At 39.3% G+C, this 21,101-nt stretch overlaps 1 protein-coding gene across 5 annotated transcripts in view; it reads right to left on the minus strand.

Moving 5' to 3' along the window:
* Fam172a (family with sequence similarity 172 member A) overlaps positions 1–21,101 on the minus strand; it is a 428,434-nt gene that overhangs the window by 399,209 nt on the left and 8,124 nt on the right. For 2 of the 5 annotated variants that reach the window (XM_057790094.1, XM_057790093.1), the window contains exon 2: positions 6,577–6,700. The exons of 2 other annotated variants lie outside the window; for them this stretch is intronic. In XM_057790094.1, the coding sequence (XP_057646077.1) occupies positions 6,577–6,682 (106 nt within the window). In that variant the 5' untranslated portion in view covers positions 6,683–6,700. Of the gene's footprint in view, positions 1–6,576; positions 6,701–21,101 lie in introns of those variants that run through there. One more of the 5 variants, XM_057790096.1, reaches the window with a different exon arrangement.

Raw genomic sequence — 21,101 nt, forward strand, 5'->3', positions numbered from 1 at the left:
ATAATAAAAGAGGAAGAAACGATGTAATTCTCTTATAATTTAAAACATAAAGTATTATAAATAATAAAAGCCTATTGGCAAACAAAAATTTCTTGGTCAAAGACTTCATCAATAAGGCTTGGAATAGCAGAGGGTAAATTTACTGAATTATAATGAAGGCTATTATAAACAATGGTAACAAATTAACAGTAATGTTTACTAATGCCCAGAAAGCATCACAACACAATGCAGGCATTCTGGCGCGAGAGTAGAGTAGTAAACAAAAACAAAAAGGCTGTGAAACAGAGGACTGCACAGAGGACATTTTTCCAGAAGTCCAGGAGAGACGGGACAAATCAATGACAGATGGTAGACAAACCATAATCCTATAAAACGGGCAAAAGGAAAAAAGAGAATTCACTACACAGCTGTCTTCATTTCCGTCCCCAACCAATGACAACACTGTCTGACATGAAAAAAGCCTTCCTTTAATGACAACACTCACTATCCTCACTACCTTCACTATCGTCAACATTACAGTAAAGCACGTTTTACACACCACATTTTAGTGTGTATGGTGTGTGTGTGTACCTGCGTGGTGGGCAAGAAATGTCACAATACATGTGGAGGTTAGAGGACAATTTTCAGGACTCCTTTGTTTCCATCAGGTGAGACCCAGGTGTTGACATCATGCTATAAGGCTTGACAGAAAGCTGCCTCTGCCCACTGAATCATGCCACTGATCCTAAGTCAAGCATTCCTTTCTAAGTATGTTGCCATATAGTCAGGTCTCTCCACCACTTTTCATCCCAATAGCAGACTCTGTTAATTTTTTTCAAACATTTACACAGTATCCAGAGTACCTTCCACAACCATATGCACCTGCCAAAAAAGCTCTGGGGACATCTCAGAAGAAACAGAAAGATATGAAATGCCACCTTCTGAACATGGTATGGTTTCTACACTCATGAACTTACACTGGCTTTGTTTACCTGCACAAGACTTACATAAGACTAAGCAGCCAAACTTCCCAGATAGGAACTAATTTAAAAAATTTAAAGATGTTCATAATAAACCAGGCTCAAAACAGAGAGATTTAAAAAAAAAAAAAAAAAAGCACCATCATAATTATCATCACCAAAAGAAGACATTTTTGAGTCCAAATAATAAAATTCCATGCTGTACAGATAACACGGACATGTGTGATAACACGGACATGTTAATTACAGAATCACTGCCCAAAAAGAAAGCACCAAAGTCTTCAGCACCGACCTTCAATTCGTTCCTTATTCCTAGAACCTTAATCACTTCTTGTTACAAGATTGGATGGCAGAATGGCAAGCTTTCCCTCAGCCCTAACCTGCTCAGTCTGAGGGGACAAAGCCCAAGAAGATGGACTGGCTAACTGTATTTGTTTTTAATAATATTTAAAAAACAGTTCTGAGGGGCTGGAGAGATGGCTCAGAGGTTAAGAGCATTGCCTGCTCTTCCAAAGGTCCTGAGTTCAATTCCCAGCAACCACATGGTGGCTCGCAACCATCTGTAATGAGGTCTGGTGCCCTCTTCTGGCCTGCAGGCATACACACAGACAGAATATTGTATACATAATAAATAAATAAATAAATAAATATTTAAAAAAAAAAAAAAACAGGTCTGAGGAATTGGTCCTCTTGTTAAAATGCTTGCCGTACCAGCATGAGGAACCAAGCTCAGATTTCCACCATCTACATTAGAACTAGGTCACAGACGTGTGTAACTACAGCACTGGGGACAGAGGATTCAGCCCAGGTAAATCAAAAAGTGCCAAGTTTAGTGAAGGACCTTGTCTCAAAAAAATTATAATAAGCTGTAGATCAATTTTAAAGAATACTTAACTTCAGTCTTTGTCCTCCATATATGCGCACACCTCCATGAACATACATATAAACACTACCACACGGCTTAACAAGAAGCTGTGGTGGCACTACACTGAGGTGACCACTGACCTCCTAAGGAGGCCCCTTGCCTAAGACAGAGCGAGCGTTATCAGAAACGAGCCTCCAGGCCATTCTTGGATCCCTTTCTTTTCCCAGTTCTCCCGCTGTGATAGTTCTATAGCAGGTTCTAACGTGGTAGACAGCACACCATACCTATAATTGTTACAGCCTACTGCTTATCTACTGCCCTGCACTGGAACTCAGCAGAACACGTAACATTTGTGGCCTCTATACTCTATTTTCTTTGATAATGTCACAATCTCTCTACATCCTACATTGTGAAGGTACTTCCTGACATTCTTTATAACAATATGGTGCATGGATACATCCTCTTGGTGTCCCTCTTTTCTATTAAAGCATGAGTTCCTTACTATGAACCATTCTGATATTTCCCAAACCTTCTTTATATGACTTTCATGTTCCAAATGCAGGCAATGTGAGGGCTGGCCTGCCTGAGCTACTGCTCCCTGTGCCACTGTCCACGGTGGTGACTTACGTGTGTTTTACATATTATATGCATTGATGTTACTGTCCATGGTAGTGACCTATGTTATGTGTGTTATATGTGTTAATGCACTGATGCCACTGTCTAAGGTGGTGACCTACATATTATGTGTTACATGTATTATATGCATTGATGCCACTCTCCATGGTGGTGACCTATGTTATGTGTGTTATATGTGTTATATGCATTGAAAAGTATTCAAGAAACACTGAAACTCACACTTAAAAACTTGCAGAATATACTGAAACCCAAAAGACCACAGAGATGAGTTAAATCACATGGTACTGTAAGTAGACACTTGAAACACTTGAATTCATCACAATGATAACAGTAAGGTAGAAACAAAACTTTTGTGGTAGTATAATAGTTAATTTTGTGATATTATTATTTAATATTTCAGGTCTTTATTTATTTACATTTTTCTTAATACAAATTGGTACCACGTATACCCTATACTTATGTACATAAGGTGTTGGAGGAGAGAGAGCCACTTGATGGTTCCCCGCCACTTAGCCCCAAAATAATTACACAGAAACTGTATTAATTAAATCACTGGTTGGAACATTAGCTCTAGCTTCTAATTGGCTAACTCTTTTTTTTATTCATTTATTTATTTATTAAAGATTTCTGCCTTCTCCCCACCACCACCTCCCATTTCCCTCCCCCTCCCCCATCAAGTCCCCCTCCCTCATCATCCCTAAGAGTAATCCGGGTTCCCTGCCCTGTGCGAAGTCCAAGGACCACCCAGCTCCATCCAGGACTAGTAAAGTGAGCATCCAAACTGCCTAGGCTCCCACAAAGCCAGTACGTGCAGTAGGATCAAAAACCCATTGCCATTGTTCTTGAGTTCTCAGTAGTCCTCATTGTCTATTATGTTCAGCAGGTCGGGTTTTATCCCATGCTTTTTCAGACCCAGGCCAGCTGGCCTTGGTGAGTTCCTGATAGAACATCTCCATTGTCTCAGTTTGTGGGTGCACCCCTCACGGTCCTGAGTTCCTTGCTCGTGCTCAGTCTCCTGCTCTTGATTTGGACATTGAGATTTTTGGTTTTTCGAGACAGGGTTTCTCTGTAGCTTTGGAGCCTGTCCTGGAACTCCCTTTGTAGACCAGGCTGGCCTCGAACTCACAGAGATCCGCCTGCCTCTGCCTCCCAAGTGCTGGGATTAAAGGCGTGTGCCACCACCGCCCAGCTAATTGGCTAACTCTTACATATAAATTTAACCTATTTACATTAATCTGTATACCACGAGGTCATGGCCTACCAGCAAAGTTTCAACACATCTATCTCCGGCGGTGGCTCCATGGCATCTCCCTGACTCGGCCTTCCTTCTCCCATCATACAGCCTAGCTTTCCCCACCTAGTTCTGTTCTTCCCTGCCATAGGCTCAAAGCAGTTTCTTTATTCATTAACCAATAAAAGCAACACATAGACAGAAGGACCTCCCACACCAATAAGCTATAATAAATTTTAACATTTTATAACATACTTAGATATACTTTACGAAAGTAAATGATAAAGCAGACTATTATCAAAATATAGTCTATGCAATTATGATATACCTAACCTTTAAAAAAATGTTTCTGCCAGGTGGTGGTGGTGCACACTTTTAATCTCAGCACTTGGGAGGCAGAGGCAGGTGGATTTCAGTGAGTTTGAGGCCAGCCTGATATACAAATGAATTCCAGGACAGGCTCCAAACCTACAGAAAAACCCATCTCAAAAAACAAAAACAAAACAAAATTGTTTCTATATTATATATAATCTCTGAAAAGATTTTCAAATTGTCTCAAATCACAAAACAAAGACCAAAATCCTGACATATAAATGGGGCTGAGGTTCAAAACCATGTTATCCTAAGGTCATATATATCACCAATATTCACTGCTCAATCCTAGATATAATAAGCATTATTATTCCTATTTGTAGTGATATTTCATTTGTATTTTAATAAAGAAAGCTTGCCTGAAGTCAAAAAGCAAAAGAGCCAGTCACTGTCTCTTACTCTACCTCAGTCACAAATGGTGATCCTGCCTCCAGGAATCTCAGAATGAAGCTGACTGAGAGCTGTCTCCTCCTGTCTTATATTCCTCTCTAGGGATGGGATTAAAGGCCCACACCACTACTGCCTGGTTTTTATGGCAAACTAGTGTGGCTACTGGGATTAAAGGTATGTGTCACCATTGCCTGGTCTGTGAGGCTGACCAGAGTGACTGCTTTATTCTCTGATCCTCAGATTGAACCCCAATATCTGTCTTTGAGTTTTTATTATTCATTCTACATCTATTGTCCGGAGAAAGATATGGGAGTAGTTTAGGCCGGGCAGTAGTGGTGCATGCTTTTAATACCAGCACTTGGGAGGCAGAGGCAGGCAGATTTCAGTGAGTTCAAGGCCATCCTGGTGTACAAAGCAAATTCTAGGACAGCCAGGATTATTGCAAAGAAAAACCCTTTCTCAAAAAAAAAAAAAAAACAAAACAAAAAAAAAAAAACAAAAACAAAAACAAAAAAAAAGAGGAGTACTTAGGAAAACTTACATTGGGCAAAAGGAACTTCTGAATTAGAATCTAGAATCCAGATAGTTCTACCTTGGGTCTACCTCTCTACCTCTACTCCTTTAACATCATGACATGCCTTCAAAACCCCCCTCAAATCAGCCTGTTCTCATAAAATACCTATGAGATAATAATTTAGACTCACAACTTTGGGGATACAATTTTCACATCAAGGCAGATGGGAACACGATTTTGCCAAGAAGAAGACAAGCTCCAAGTGGAGTGTCTTTGGTGCTCAACAACCTCTCAGGAATAGATCAGTGTTGTCAGGAGCATTGTGTCTCATTACCACAGAACTCTAAATTAGATTAAATGCCATTTTTACAGCGCTTTGAAGAGGCTGAAGATTATCTATTTATACAGAATATAATCTCTATGTATCTAAAAAACCCTATTAGTCTAACTATAAATATGACAAACATAGATGACTATTGATCTATAATTCTTAATAACTATCTAACATAAAAACTAAAACAATAAACAATTGTGCAATGAATGAGGACAATGACCTCCAAATATAAACAATGTACAAGTATCTTGATCAGAAGTAGAAATGTACACTGCAATATGGTAAATATATATATATATATATATCAATACATAAAAATGTTTTAAACAGAGGTAGAAGCATGCAGCACACAATATTCTTTACAATATAACTTTGTATCCATATATCTGTACCAATATAATTGTCTATAAACAGCCCTCTGCACAACCAGGAAAGGAGTCTAGTTGCCTGAAGCGGAGTCCGAACCAAGAGAGAGAGCACATGGCTACTGCTGCTTTAAAAAGCAGCAGAGACCACACCCTAGTGGGCTGGTATCTTAAAGGCTATTGGCTGAAAGAGCAGAAGGAGCTCCTGCACAATCCTAGGAAAAGTAAGCCCATCACAGAGGAGAAGGCACAGCCTTCCATCAGAAGAGCCTGCCCCCTAAAGGCTCGCACAGGAAAAGCCTGCCTCCCGAAGGCTCCAGAGTCTTCAAAACAGCAATGCAGGCTGTGGGAGACATTTCAAATGCTAAGCATAACAGAAGTACAAATTATTGATTCTCATTTTGTTACCCAGTTAAAAGCTGAGTAATAAACTTCCTCTAAAAATAAAATTATATTAGATAGCAAATTGAAACACAAAACACAGAGCTCAGAATTCCCCAACACTATCTAAGACAAACTCTTTCTGAGGTAATAATATGGAGCAGCTTGCACAAAATATCCCTTCTCAGTTAACATAATAGCAGAAGACAGGAAGACCAGATTATGCAACACTCTGCTCAGCAAAGTACGGATACTGCTCTTGATTGAAAAGTCTTGAAAGTGTTTGTTTTGCCATTAAATGATGACCTTAAGCAGGAAGAGCATTAAGAAGTCTTTTATTTGTGAAATGTTGAGTCTATGATTCATTTCAGGAATTGTAATGGTTGCTTTGAGCAAAATAAATACTTGCAAATAGCTTAGGCACTGATATTTTTATGTTACAACTGAAATGAACAAAGAGTACCTAAATATTTCTACACTTTGATTATGCACACTGAAATTTTCCTAAAAAAGTAATTTAAGTATGTACCTTTCAATGCTGTAGTTTTTTCTCTTTCATCTGGACCTCCCTGCTGGATTTGTGCCATGTTTATCCAAATTGGCAAGAAAATGAAAGAGCTCAAGGAAATAGACATCGATCTTCAGAAGACAGTCTAGAATGAATGAAAGTGATAAATTAAGCTCTAACCAAAGCCTACCTAACTTTACGAAAGTTTCTGAGCTCCTACAAGAGAAAGAGAATAACTTCCTACCTTGATGGCACTCTACTTTGTGGATGTCTACACCTTATTATTTGCCTGCTTCAAATGATAGTATTATGTGTCATCTGATTCAGCTAGGAGCTTACACTTTTCTGTTGCTGTTATAGCATGAATATCACCAAACACAAATTCTTTGCTCAACTAAACTTAGCTCCTTATGAGCGGATGGTATTTGCTGGTGTGTGTGTCTGTGTGTATGCTTGAGACACACTTTGTCTATGTAGCCCAGGCTAGCCTAGACTGCATAATCCTTTTTCCTCAGTTATGACCATCTCTTATTTTAAATCTTCAGGTAATTTTGAAAGTGAAATTTAATGTGAACTGTAAGTATGTGCCATTTAGAAGGTCAGAGTATTCTCATTTAACATGCAAGATAGTTACTAAGGGAAAAATCCATAAATGTATAAAGTAACTACAAATAGCCTAAAGTTTAATTAAAAATATAACTTTACAAAAAACAACAAGAAGCTTTTTACAGCAAACTATGATAAAATTAGGGATAAGACAAGGCTGTCTACTATTTCCATATCTATTCAATATGGTACTAAAGGTACTAGCTAGAGCAACAAGGCAACAAAAGGAGATCAAAGGGATATAGTTCAGACAGGAAGAAGACAAACTTTCACTATTTGGAAATGATATGATAGTTTGCATAAGTGACCCGAAAAATTCTACAAGGGAATTCCTACATCTGATATACACTTTAGGTAATGTGTCAGGATAAAACATTAACTCAAAAAAATCAGTAGCCCTCCTATATACAAATGATAAGTGAACTGAGAAAAAAATCAGGGAAGCAACATCCTTTAAAGTAGCTACAAATAATGTAAAATGTCCTCGAGTAACTCTAACCAAACAAGTAGAAGACCTGTATGACAAGAATGTTAAGTCTCTAAGGAAAGAAATTGAAGAAGATATCAGAAAATGGAAAGATCTCCCATGCTCTTGGATAGATAGGTAAGACCAACATAATAAAAATGGCAATCCTATCAAAAGCAATCTACAGATTCAATACAATTTCCATCATACTCCCAACACAATTCTTCACAGACCTTGAAATAACAACACTCAGCTTCATATGGAAAAACAAAGAACCCAGGATAACAAAAACAATCCTGAAAAATAAAGTAACTTCTGAAGGTATCACCAACCTTCACTTAAAGCTCTGCTATACAACTATAGTAATAAAAACAGCTTAGCACTGGCACAAAAAAAGACACACAGATCAATGGAATCAAATCAAAGACTCTGACATAAATCCACACAACTATGAACACCTGATTTTTGACAAACGTTGGCATAACTGTATAACTGCATATAGAAGAATGCAAATAGATTATCCATATCTATTGCCCTGCACAAAACTTAATTCCAAATGGATCAAAGACCTCAACATAAACCCAGTTACAGTGAATCTGATAGAAGATAAAGTGGGAAGTAGTCATGAATGCATTGGTACAGGAGACCACTTCCTAAATATAACACCAGTCACACAGACACTGAGATCAAAAATTAATAAATGGGACCTCCTGAAACTTAAAAAGCTTCTGTAAGGCAAAGGACACTGTCAATAAGACAAAATGGCAGCCTACTGCATGGGAAAAGATCTTCATCAACCTCACATTGGACAGAGGGCTGATCTCCAAAATGTATAAAGAACTCAAGAAACTAGACATCAAACTATCAAATAATCCAATTAAAAAATGAAGAACAAATCTAAACAGAGAATTCTTAACACAGGAATCTCAAATGGCCAAAAGACATTTAAGAAATTGATCAACCTCCTTAGTCATCAGGAAAAAAGCATATCCAAATAACTCAGAGATACCATCTTACACCTGTCAGAAGAGTTAGTCAGGACCATGAGGGGTGCACCCAACCACTGAGACAGTGGGGCCGATCTATTGGGAGCTCACCAAGGCCAGCTGGACTGCTACTGAAAAAACATGGGATAAAACCGGACTCTCGGAATGTGGCGGACAATGAGAGCTGAAGAGAGGCCAAGGAGAATGGCACAGGAACTTTCATCTGGCGATAGATCGAGAGAGAGACAGAGACCCAATTTGGAGCAACGGTCTGAGCTCTTAAGGTCCAAATGAGGAGCAGAAGGAGGGAGAACATGAGCAAGGAAATCAGGACCACGAGGGATGCACCCACCCACTGTGACAGTGGAACTGATCTATTGGGAGCTCTCCAAGGCCAGCTGGACTGGGACTGAATAAGCATGGGTTGAAACTGGAGTCTCTGAACATGGCGGACAATGACGGCTGATGAGAAGCCAAGGACAATGGCACTAGGTTTCGATCCTAATACATGAACTGGCTTTGTGGGAGCTTAGCCTGTTTGGATGCTCACCTTCCTGGGCCTGGATGGAAGTGGGAGGACCTTGGTCTTCCTGTAGGGCAGGGAATTTGGACTGCTCTTCAGTATCGAGAGGGAGGGGGAATGGACTGGGGAGAGGAGAAGAGGAGTGGGGATGGGGGAGGGGAGTGGGGGGAGAGGGCAATGTGTGGGAGGAGGGGGAGGGAAATGGGAAACGGGGAGCAGTTGGAAATTTTAATTAAAAAAGAATAAAAAAAAATAAAGATCAAAAACACTGCTGACACCTTATGCTGGAGAGGATGTGGAGTAAGGGGAACACTTTTCCAGTGCTGGTGACAGTTCAACTTGTACAGCCTTTTAGGAAATCAGTGTAGTGGTTTCTCAGAAAATTGGGAATCAATCTACCCCAAGACCCAGGAATACCACTCTTGGGCATATACCCAAAGGATAAACAATCATACCATAAGAACATTTACTCAACTGTGTTTATAGCAGCACTATTCACCATAGACAGAACCTGAAAACAACCTAGATGCTCCTCAACCAAAATAATGGATAAAGAAAATGTACATTGAACAAATTCTACAGGAGTGGCTCTGAAGGAGCTACCTAGGACAGAGAGGGCCTGAGGAAACAAGCTCCACTGGGAGCAGAAGTCAAAAGCAAATCCAGTCCCAGGAGCCAACCCAGTCCCGGGATACTGGCGGATCAGGATTGAGCCAGCAACAAGAGCCAGAGTCAGCAACCTCCATAGGAACAGGTACAGGGGAGTAACCACTGAGTGAATGAGCCAGAACCAGAGACCACTGAGATATGCTGAAAATACTACTTTTTCTTCATGAGAATTAAACCTTCCTCTACTGAAAACCACAATTCAGCTGCCCTTCTTTGATACACAAAATGCCACTAATAAAATTATATAGCTGCCTGAACTGGCAAAGAATTAGTATCAATCTTGGTTTTAGTATATAGATCTAGAGTTTATATTTAAAACCAATCTGCCTACATTGTATTTGTTTGAAATATTATACATTAATTTTTCTCAATACCACAGACACTGTTTTCTACACTTTCTCAACATACTAGTTGAAGTCTTAACTAGAGCAATAAGGTGAGAAAAAGAAAGAATTAAATAAAAGGAAAAGTAATAGGAAAGGAAGCCATCACATTATCTGTATTTGCAGACAAATTGACTCTATAGGTAAAGTTACTAAAGACTCCAACAGAACAAAACTCACAGTTCTAAGAAACACTTGCAGCAGAGTAGCAAGATGCAGTTCACATTCAACAAACTGGACCTTTCCAACAGTGAAACCCATCCCACACACAAAAAAATTGAGAAGAAAATCTCATTCACGACAGTTAAAGTAACAAAATGAAGCAAAGAAGCTAATCAACTCTATAGTTAAATGTTTAGAGACTAACAAAGGAGAAGACACACAAGACAGCAGGCCCTTTCACACTGTGGACCACCAGCACTTGCTATTATGAAACTGGCTGTTACCAAAAGTCATCTTCAAAGTCAATGCATTCCCCATCAAGATTCTAATGGCATTCTTCCCATATAAAAAGAAAATACTTTTTAGATTCAAATAAAAGCCAAGGAAAGCTCAAACTGCTCCAGAAATCCTGGAGAGAAGGGACAACGAGGGAGGTATCGCACACCTGATCTCAAACTATACTACATACACAGAGATCTCCATCCCGCAAAATGGAAGATACTAGGAAACAAAAAGCAAAGAAAAAACAGGCAGCATTAGACCAGGATCCAGAAATAAATTCACAAAGTTTCAGCCACCTGATACCTGTCAAAGGTATAAAACATGAATTAGCAAAAACACTGCCTTTAATAAACAGTGTTTTAGTCAAAATCTGGATCTTTCACAGAAACCAACATCAAGTTAAGGTGGTTCAAGGGCCTTAGTGTAAACCTGAAATTCTGAAACTACCAGAGGTGCAAGAGTGCAAGGGTGAAAAAAGATATTCCGAGCAAATGAACCTAAGAAGCAGGCTGGCCTAGTCATTGTAATATCTAACAAAATAGACTTCAAGCCAAAACTAATAAAAAGAGACAGGGAAAGATACTTCATGCTCATCAAAGGAAAAAGCCACCACAATAGCATTTCAATTCTTAACATCTATGGTCTAAACTGAAGGACACCCAAGTTTGTAAAAGAAACACCACTACAGCTTAAATCACATATTGACCCTCACACTCTGACAGTGGGGAGACTTCAATATTCCACTCTCACCAATGGACAGGTCCATACAAAATCTAAACAAAGAAATACTGCAGCTAACAGATTTTATAAACCAAATAAACGTTACAGTTATTCACAGAACATTTCATACAAACACAAAAGAATATACCTTCTTCTCTACACCTCATGGAACTTACTCCAAAATTGATCACATACTCAGACACAAAACAAGTCTCAACAGATACAAGAATATTGAAATAGCTCCTTTTGTCCTATCTGAACATTAAACAACAGAAAGCTTACAAACTCATGGAAACTGAACATCTCTCAAGTGAATGAAAAATGGATCATAAAGAAATAAAGAATTTAAAGACTTTCTAGAATTGAATGAAAAGGAATACACAAATACACAAATTTATGAGACATAGTGAAAGCAGTGCTAAGAGGAGATTCACAGCAGTAAGTGCGTACATTAAATAAACAGGAGATATCTCATACTTGCAGCTTCTCAGCACACCTTAAATCTCTAGAACAAAAAGAAGCAAGCAAACCCAAGAGGCATAGTAGACAGCAAGAAATAATCAAACTGAGGGCTTAACTCAATGAAATAGGTACAAAGAGAACAATACAATGAATGAAACAGAAGTTTGTAGGAGGAGGCTGCTTGTTCATCCCAGCCACCCAGAACCAAAATAACCACACAGAACCTTATTAATTAAAACACTGCTTGGCCCATTAGCTCTAGCTTCTTATTGGTTAACTCTTACATATTAATTTGACCCATTTCTATCATTCTGTATATGGCTACATGGCTGTGGCTTACTGGGTAAAATTCCCAGCATCTGTCTCTGGCTCCATAGCATCTCTCTCACTCTGCCTCCTTTCTCCCAGCATGCTATTTAGTTTTCCCTGCCTACCTAAGCTCTGCCCTATCAACAGACCAAGGCAGTTTCTTTAGTCATTAACCAATAAAAACAACACATAGACAGAAGGATCTCCACACCAAAAGTTGATTCTTGAAGAAAGTCAATAAACTAGACAAACCCTACCTAAGCTAAATAAAAAGCAGAGAGAGAATATGCAAATAAACAAAATCAGGAATAAAAAGGGGACATAACAACAGACACTGAGGAAATCCAGAGAATCATAAGAACATACTTTAAAAACCTATATTCCACCCAATTGGAAAATCTACAAGAAATGGATAATTTTCTTGATAGGTAGCACATACCAAAGTTAAATCACAATTAGACAAATAATTTTAGGCCTATAACCCCTAGTGAAACAAAAGAGATCATTAAAAGTCTCACAACCACAAAAGATGCAGCCAGGGCCCAACAGTTTTAGTGTAGAATTTTCCCAGACTATCAGAGAGCTAATGCCAATACTCAGATTATTTCACAAAATCAAAACAGAAGGAACATTGTCCAATTATTTTATGAGGCAACAATCACCCTGATACACAAAACACATAAAGACCCAACAAAGAGTTTTACAGACCAATTACTCTCATGAAAATAGATGTAAAAATAATCAAAATACTTACAAACTATATCCAAGAACACTTCAAAAAGATTATCCTCAATGATCAAGTAGGCTTGATCCCAGACATGCAGGGACGGTTTGATATAAGAAAATCAGTAAATGTAATCCACTACATAAACAAACTGACTAAAAGAAAAAAAACTACATGATCATCTCATTAGAAGCAGAAAAGTCCTCTGACAAAATCCAACACCTCTTCATGATAAAAGTTCTTAAGAGATTAGGGATAAAAGGGACGTATCTAAACATAATAAAGGCAGTTTTACAGCAAGCTGATAGCAAACATCAAATTAAATAGTGAGAAACTTAAAGCAATTCCACTAAAATCAGGAGCAATACATCGTGAAGTCTTAGCTATAGCAATAAGACAACGGAAGGAGATTAAGGGAACATAAACTAGAAAGGAAGAAGTATAAATATCATTATTTGCAAATGATAAGATACATACATATGTGGCCCTAAAATTCCATCAAGGAACTCCTATGCTGATAAGCACTTTCAGCAAAGTGGCTGGATACAAGATGAAAAAATAATAATGATAAATAGCCCTCCTCTATTTGACAAATAGTAATGACAAATGAAGTGAGATGAAAGCAGAGAAACAACGTTTTTCACAATTGCCTCAAATAATATAAAACTCTTGAGTAATTCCAACCAAGCAAGTAAAAAACTTGTCTGATAAAAACATCAACTCTTTGAAGAAATTGAAGAAGATATCAAAAGAAGAAAAGATCTACCAAGCTCATGAATCAGTAGAATTAACATAGTAAAAATGGCCATCCTACCAAAAGCAATCTACAGATTCAACACAATCCCAATCAAAATTCCAGCATAATAGTTTACAAACCTTGAAAGGATAATTCTCAACTTCACATGGGGGGGGGGGGGGCGGACATGATAGCTAAAACAATCCTGAACAATGAAAGAACTGCTAGAAGTCCCACTATTCCTGATATAAAGTTGTACTACAGAGCTATAGTAACAAAAATACCCAAGATATTGTCATAAAAACAGACATATTGATCAAGAGAATCAAATCAAAGATCCAGACACAAATCTACATAAATATGGATATCTGATTTTTGACAAAAGCCAGAAAATACACATTGGAAATAAGACAGCATCTTCCATAAATGGTGCTAGTCAAACTTGATATCTTCACGTAGAAGAATGCAAACAGATCCATATTCATCACCCCACACAAAACTCAAGTTCAAGTGGGCGAAAGACTTCAACATAAACCTAATTAAACTGAACCTGATAAAAGAGAAAGTGGCAAATAACCTTGAACTCATTAGTAAAGGAGATGGCTCTGAACAAAACACCACTATCACAGGCAATAAGATCAACAATTAATAAATGGGGCCTCATGAAACTAAAAGCTTCTGTAAGACAAATGACACCATCAATGAGACAAAATGGCAGCCTACAGAATGGGAAAACACTTTTACCAACTCTTATAGAAGATTAGTACCCAAAATATATAAAGAACTCAAGAAGCTATATAGCAACAAACCAAATAATCCAGTTTTAAATTGGAGAACAGAAAACTGTCAATAGAGAAATCTCAAATAACTGAGAAACGCTTTAAAGAAATGTTCAACATCCTTAAACACCAGGAAAATGCAAATCAAAACCACTCTGAAATTCAATCTTACACCTGTCAGAATGGCTAAACACAATAACACAAGTTAGAACTCATACTAGTGAGGATGTAGAACAAAGGAAACACTCCTCCACTGTACTGGGAGTGCAAACTTGTACAATCACTATGGAAATCAATATAGCAGTCCCTCAGAAAGCTGAACATTGATCTACCTGAAGACCCAGTTGTACCAGTCCTGGGTATAGACCCAAAGGATGCTCCACCCTACTGCAAGGATACTTGTTACCTCCTAGAAATCTGTCCTTTTCCAAAGAGAGACAGAATAGGAGTAGATCTGAAGGGGAGGAAAGAGTGAAGAGGAACTGGGAGGAGTAGAGGAAAGGGAAAGCATAATCAAGATATATTGTATGAGAAAAGACTATTTTCAACAAAAGGAAAAATATGAAAAAAGAAAAAAAGAAATTTGATACTTAACAGTATTAAGAGGTAGGACATTTAAAGAATGATTAGGTCATGAGAAGATAGTCTCGTGAATTAATCACCAGAGGAGCTGGTAACAACAGGCTTGTTAAATTCTCTGTATCCTGTGCGTGCTTCTCCTGCCCTTCTGACATGTTCTGATGCAGCAATGGAGCTTTTTTCTGATAATTTTTTATTACTTTATAAATAATAGGAATCAAAATTTCCACTCCCCCCCCCTCCTCTCCTCTCCCTCCAGTCCTAAGAGAGTCCCTGCCCTGTGGGAAGTCCAAGGCCCTCTCCATTCCATCCAGGCTTAGGAAGGTGAAATAAGATCCCAAAAAGCCAGTACATGCAGTAGAGACAAATCCCAGCGCCATTATCGTTGGCTTCTCAGTCTGCCTCAATCGTCAGCCACATTCAGAGGATCCAGTTTGATCCCATGCTCGTTCAGTCCCAGTCCAGCTGGATTTGGTGAGCTCCCATTAGTTCAGGCACACTGTCTCAGTGGGTGGACCAACCTCCTGACTTCCTTGGTCATATTCTCCCTCCCTTTTATCGGAACTTGTCACACGCTACAACTATGAGCACACAAATTTCTACCTATGCTTATCATTTACCTGGGCTATACCTGTTACCTCAACAGAAAATGGATTCCAAAAACCATCATGCCATTAAAGACATAGAAGAAAGCTTAAACTTGAAATGTCCAGAGAAAGAAGAAAATCTACAGAAGCTACACACTGGTGATTTCAAGTGTATGACACTCCAGAAAATGCAGAACTATGACAACAGAAATTGGACAGATGGTTGCTGGCAGCTGGAGGGTAGGACAGACAAACTAGTGTACAAGTAATGTACACTGTTCTGTATGATACTAGGGTGATGGACGGGTGGCACACATTGCTCACAACTCTTAGAGGGAAGCACAGAAGGAGACAGAAGAAGGGTAAGCGGGAGTAGCAGGATACATGTGATCTCATAGAGAAAATTAAAAGGGGGGGGGTGATTCCTTAAGGAAGGGGAGGAAGATAAATACAGAAGGAGGGAGGTGGATAAAATAGCAATAAGTATGTCTGAAAAGCCACAAAGAATCATATTATTAAGTATCAAATTTTAAAAAACTTATAACACATATAATATAGTATATAAAAATATACAAATTAGCTTACTGACCTTTTCTCATCTGAGCTGACAGTGGTCCCTAAAAAACCAAAGACTACCAAAAAAAAAAAAAAGACATAAAAGCAGACATGAGAAGCCCTCTTCTGATGGCCAGGACTGTCCTAAACATTTCCAAAACATAAGTCTATTGCTATTGCCCTTGCCAGAGATATAATAGTAAAGTCTCTATTGCTGAAGACACTCTGCACTTCAGACACAGGACCCAAAGGCCCCTGAGCTGAAACTGACCTCAGTGCTTCTTGTCCAAGAACTAGCTTTCATGGTACCAGAAGGTGCCATTCAAGCTTCCAAAGGAGGGAAGCAACCAATAGTCCTACCTATCTATGACACCTATGAACCACATCAGTAACCAGCATGAAAGATAACACTAGGGTGCAGTAGTGTTAGCACATACCTTGGTGGTGAACAACAACTGTTGAACTGAACTTAAGGTCGTACCATTAAGAGGGAGACCAGGCCTGGTACTGAAAACCTAGCTAACTAGCCGGTGCTAATGGAGGCACAGTGAATAAGGAAGAATCAACAGCCAGTAATTTGCTAAGCAAAAATAATCCATAACAATCTACAAAGATTTGTCCTTAGAGCCACAGAAAAGTGTAGTCTTACCCTCATTAAGGAAACTTCTCTTTGCAGCAGATGGAGACCACTACATAAAACCACAACCAACCAAAATGCAAAACTGCAGAGCCAGGTACCAGTGGATACATCTACAAAACAACTCCAGCACCTAAGACTGAGAAAACACTGTGAACAAGTGTATGGCAAGATTGAAGGCGCCAGATGATCAGGAACTTTACTATGAGATCATGTCTCATCATAATATCAGAAGATACTACCATCAGTTCTCACCAATTTGACTGCCCAATAGTGAGCTAAGCAAAGAAGATACTGATGAACATGACGAAGCAATTTTGGGGGCTGGGGGTGAAGAGCTATGAGGCCTCAACTCTACAGACAACTGAGAGAAATTGGGAAGAGAAAAGTGATCTTCCCCAAAAAGGTGAATACCAACTTGTTGTCCAGTGCTAAACAGTCATCTCTGAAACAATACATACAAGTAACATTATATGGACTCTACAGGTCATATAGGAATATGCACATCTATGCAAATACATACATGCATCACACTAAAGTTATTTTAAAAGGAGGCCATGAATTTGAAGGAGAGAAGGGAGAGGTTATATGGGGGGATTTAGAAGGAGGAAAGGGATGGGAGAAATATTGTAATTACAATCTCAAATTTTCTTTAAGACGTCAGAATGCAGAACATGAGTTTCTGCCAGTGTAAACTACAGACATGGTAATGATGTATCAGCTACACTGATTGTAACTGAAAGACCCCCGGGAGTGGGGAGACTCTCACTGAAGTCTCAGGATAACATGACACCTTAATAACTCATGAGACCGTCCTTGCTGCAATCACACGAGGTTTATTGACAGGACAGGAACCAGTGCACTGGTTCCGAAACTCATTTCCCACGCAGGGGTAGAATTCGACCCTGAATAGCTGGGAGAAGAGGTATTTAAGGGAAGAAACCATAACCCAATAACCCAAAGGGGATAGGGAGGGAGTCATTGGAAAATTCCGAAAATACCAGTGATAATCACAAGGGGGTAACTCCTTGTTTCTCAAGGTTATTCTCAAGATTATAATCTAACTTTACAGTCAGCTAGTTCCTGGAACAGAGTCACTAAACCGGCTAACCTAGATTTTTGGTTCTTCTCTCCCTGCTGGATTTTTTGGCTCTACTCTTTCTGCTAGAGGGGTCTGGATTTATCCAGGTCTTTCATAACAAATGCAGCACTTGGTGCAGGCAGCTTTTTAAGTGGGTGGGTGAAGGCGAAGAATGCTGACAAAGGGGACAGTGTGCATATATAAGGCTAGAAATGAGAGCTCTCTGTATTTTCCACTTAAATTTGCTATGGAACTAAAAGTACTTACAAAATAAAATGTACTAAAAGTTTTCTCCATAAAAGAAATTGAGCTAAAATTACTGTCTTTTGAGAAGATCAAATCTTAGACATGAGCCGGGTAGTGGTGGTACACGCCTTTAATCTCAACACTCGGGAGGCAGTGGCAGGGAGATCTCTGTGAGTTCGAGGTCAGCCTGGTCTACAAGAGCTAGTTCCAGGACAGGCTCCAAAGCTCAAAGCTACAGAGAAATCCTGTCTCAAAAAAACAAAATATAAAAATATAAAAAATAAAAAAATACTTAGACATGACCAAAAACACATGAACCAAAGATGCCAAAGATGAAGCTGAGAGTGTAACTCTAAAACCTTGAGAGACAGTGGCTATTTCTAAAACCAACCTAAAAAGATATGCTAGCCTCCATCTGCCACTCCTTACCATGAGTTGGGAGATCAAGACAGGAAAATGGCTAGAGGCCGGACCAGCAAGCCTGGCGTATGCAGTACAAGAAAAAATGCAATTAAAATGTGGAAAGCAAGAACCAATTTCTGAAAGTTGCCTTCTGACCTCCTTCACATGTACTATATACATTCCAAGGCAAACATGCATCCACATTCACACACGCACACACACGTATATATATATTATATAAATATAATACATATTATAATATATATAAACACATACAAGCTTTTAAACTAAATAAAAACTTTGTAGCAACAACAAAAGTAGTATGTGAAAGGCCGTAAGGTGGGTCCTCCAAATTTATGGACTGGCATATAATCCCAAATGTGTTGACATTAATACATGACTAGAATCAGAAATCTCTGGAGTTCTGTAAGGTAAGTTGCTTTAGATAGAATGTATTGCAGCAGTCAGGAATAGGATCCATTCCCTCAAACACAAGGCCTAAGAATTAGGAATATGGCTCAGTGGGCAAAGCACTTGCCATGCACACAAAAGGATCCCCAGCAGCCATGAAAATGCTAATCAGGCTGGTCACCTACCTGTAATCCCAGCATTCAAGTGGCAGAAGCTTTGGATTGCTGGAACAAGGCTGGCTAGTTAAACTAGCTTATCAGTGAACTCTGGGTTCCAGAAAGCCAATCTTCTACCTCTAACTTCCACATGCATTCACACCTGCACACAGACATGCACCCACACATGGAAACATGGAAACACACAATACACACCTGCACGCTGGCATGCACCCACACATGGAAACATGGAAACACACAAGCATACACACCTGCATACTGGCATGCACCCACACATGGAAACATGGAAACACACAAGCTTACACACCTGCATGCTGGCATGCACCCACACATGGAAACATGGAAACACACAAGCATACACACCTGCACACAGACATGCACCCACACATGGAAACATGGAAACACACAAGCTTACACACCTGCATGCTGGCATGCACCCACACATGGAAACATGGAAACACACAAGCTTACACACCTGCACACAGACATGCACCCACACATGGAAATACAGCATATGCACCACAGATACATCTACAGCACAACTTCTAGGACTCTGACTTAACAGGAGCCCAACAGACAGACAATTTATTTCAATAAATTGCTTGTATGTAGCTTCTATGTAAAGCAACTTTGATGTTTTTCACTCAATACAGTGGCTGCACCCTAAGCAACTGCTCTCCTAACTGGCACCTGCAACTCTGCAGCTAACAGCAGTGGTTAGGCACCAGCCCTATCACAGCCTCTAAAGGAAACTTATCTAAATCTCTATCCTTCTACAGCTCAGGATTCAAAGGTGGAGGTAATATCCTCCTAGTTCAGAGAGCCTGAATAGCAAACAGGTAACCTCTCCTTGAGTCTTCCAAAAAAGGGGCCATCCTTCTGCTCAGCACCCACTAAGAACCCTACTACACTTAGCTCCTCCTACTATTTCCTGTCAGCTAGTTGTTGACTCAGCCTCCTGACCCCAGGTTAATTTTATTTAATCAAGCAAATGTAACATCTTTGCATCATTAACAAATGCAACAGAAACACAATTAAAGTAATATTCCACAGCAAAACTTAACAGAACTCACAAGATATTTGATACTTAAAAGAGAAAATATAACTTAATGAAACAACTCTGAACCACCACCACCCCTGCAAAATACTAACAGGAAGCAGATTAAGAAACTACTCACCAAAAATGCCTAGTCTCTTACACACACATCCACACGCGCGCGCGCACACACACACACACACACACACACACAAGGTTAAAACTAAAAACCATACAAATTGTTCACAAGGTTTGGAATGAATTATTAGTGAGCTACACTACAGTCAGCCATACCTTTAGAGACAAACACATTTACACTGCAGTACACTGTGGAATATAAATTCTGATGGTAAGTTAGCTGTACTAAATATATTGTAAATTTCTGCTGTTTTGTAAGCTAGTCACAGTGTTTTCAAATCATATCCCAACCCTACACTGAAGAGCCCTTCTATGTGTCCATCATTTTCAGAACTGCTGTGAACCAGAGACCTTTGTGCCCCATTCTCCATCTGAACCAGCGTGTCTGCAGGAGCATCTTAGTCTTTCCTTCATTTGTGGAGTCTTGGAAACAGGATGTTACTGACTGTGGCAGACTCTTCTTCCCAGGACCAGTGAACCTCTAGTTGCCTATGATCGCCCCTTTCACTTACAATCCCACCAACCCGTTTACACCTCCAGCTACTTCCCTATCAAGCTGAAGTTTCTCTGGCCCTAAACATCTCAGGATGAGATCAGTTACAGTCGTACAGTCCAAAGCATACCACAATTATTCAAAACGAACAGTTTAGCCTGTTCTTTCTTGCCTTGCCAGAGGCTATCCCAAATAACAGATGTGGTTTTCAACACCTCTCTCCTGCATCTGGCTGGAGACCAAAACCTAGTGTTTCTCTTGTAACTATGCATGGGGAACCATGCCTCTCATTTCTTGGAGGAATTGTGGGCAACACTTCTTATAATGTGTTGGCTCTTACTTGTTGCTACTTAGTAACCTTCACAAATTAAGACCCAAACACATGGGCTGGCAACAAT

This window comes from Chionomys nivalis, chromosome 15 (assembly GCF_950005125.1).
Source record: "Chionomys nivalis chromosome 15, mChiNiv1.1, whole genome shotgun sequence".
NCBI lineage: Eukaryota > Metazoa > Chordata > Mammalia > Rodentia > Cricetidae > Chionomys > Chionomys nivalis.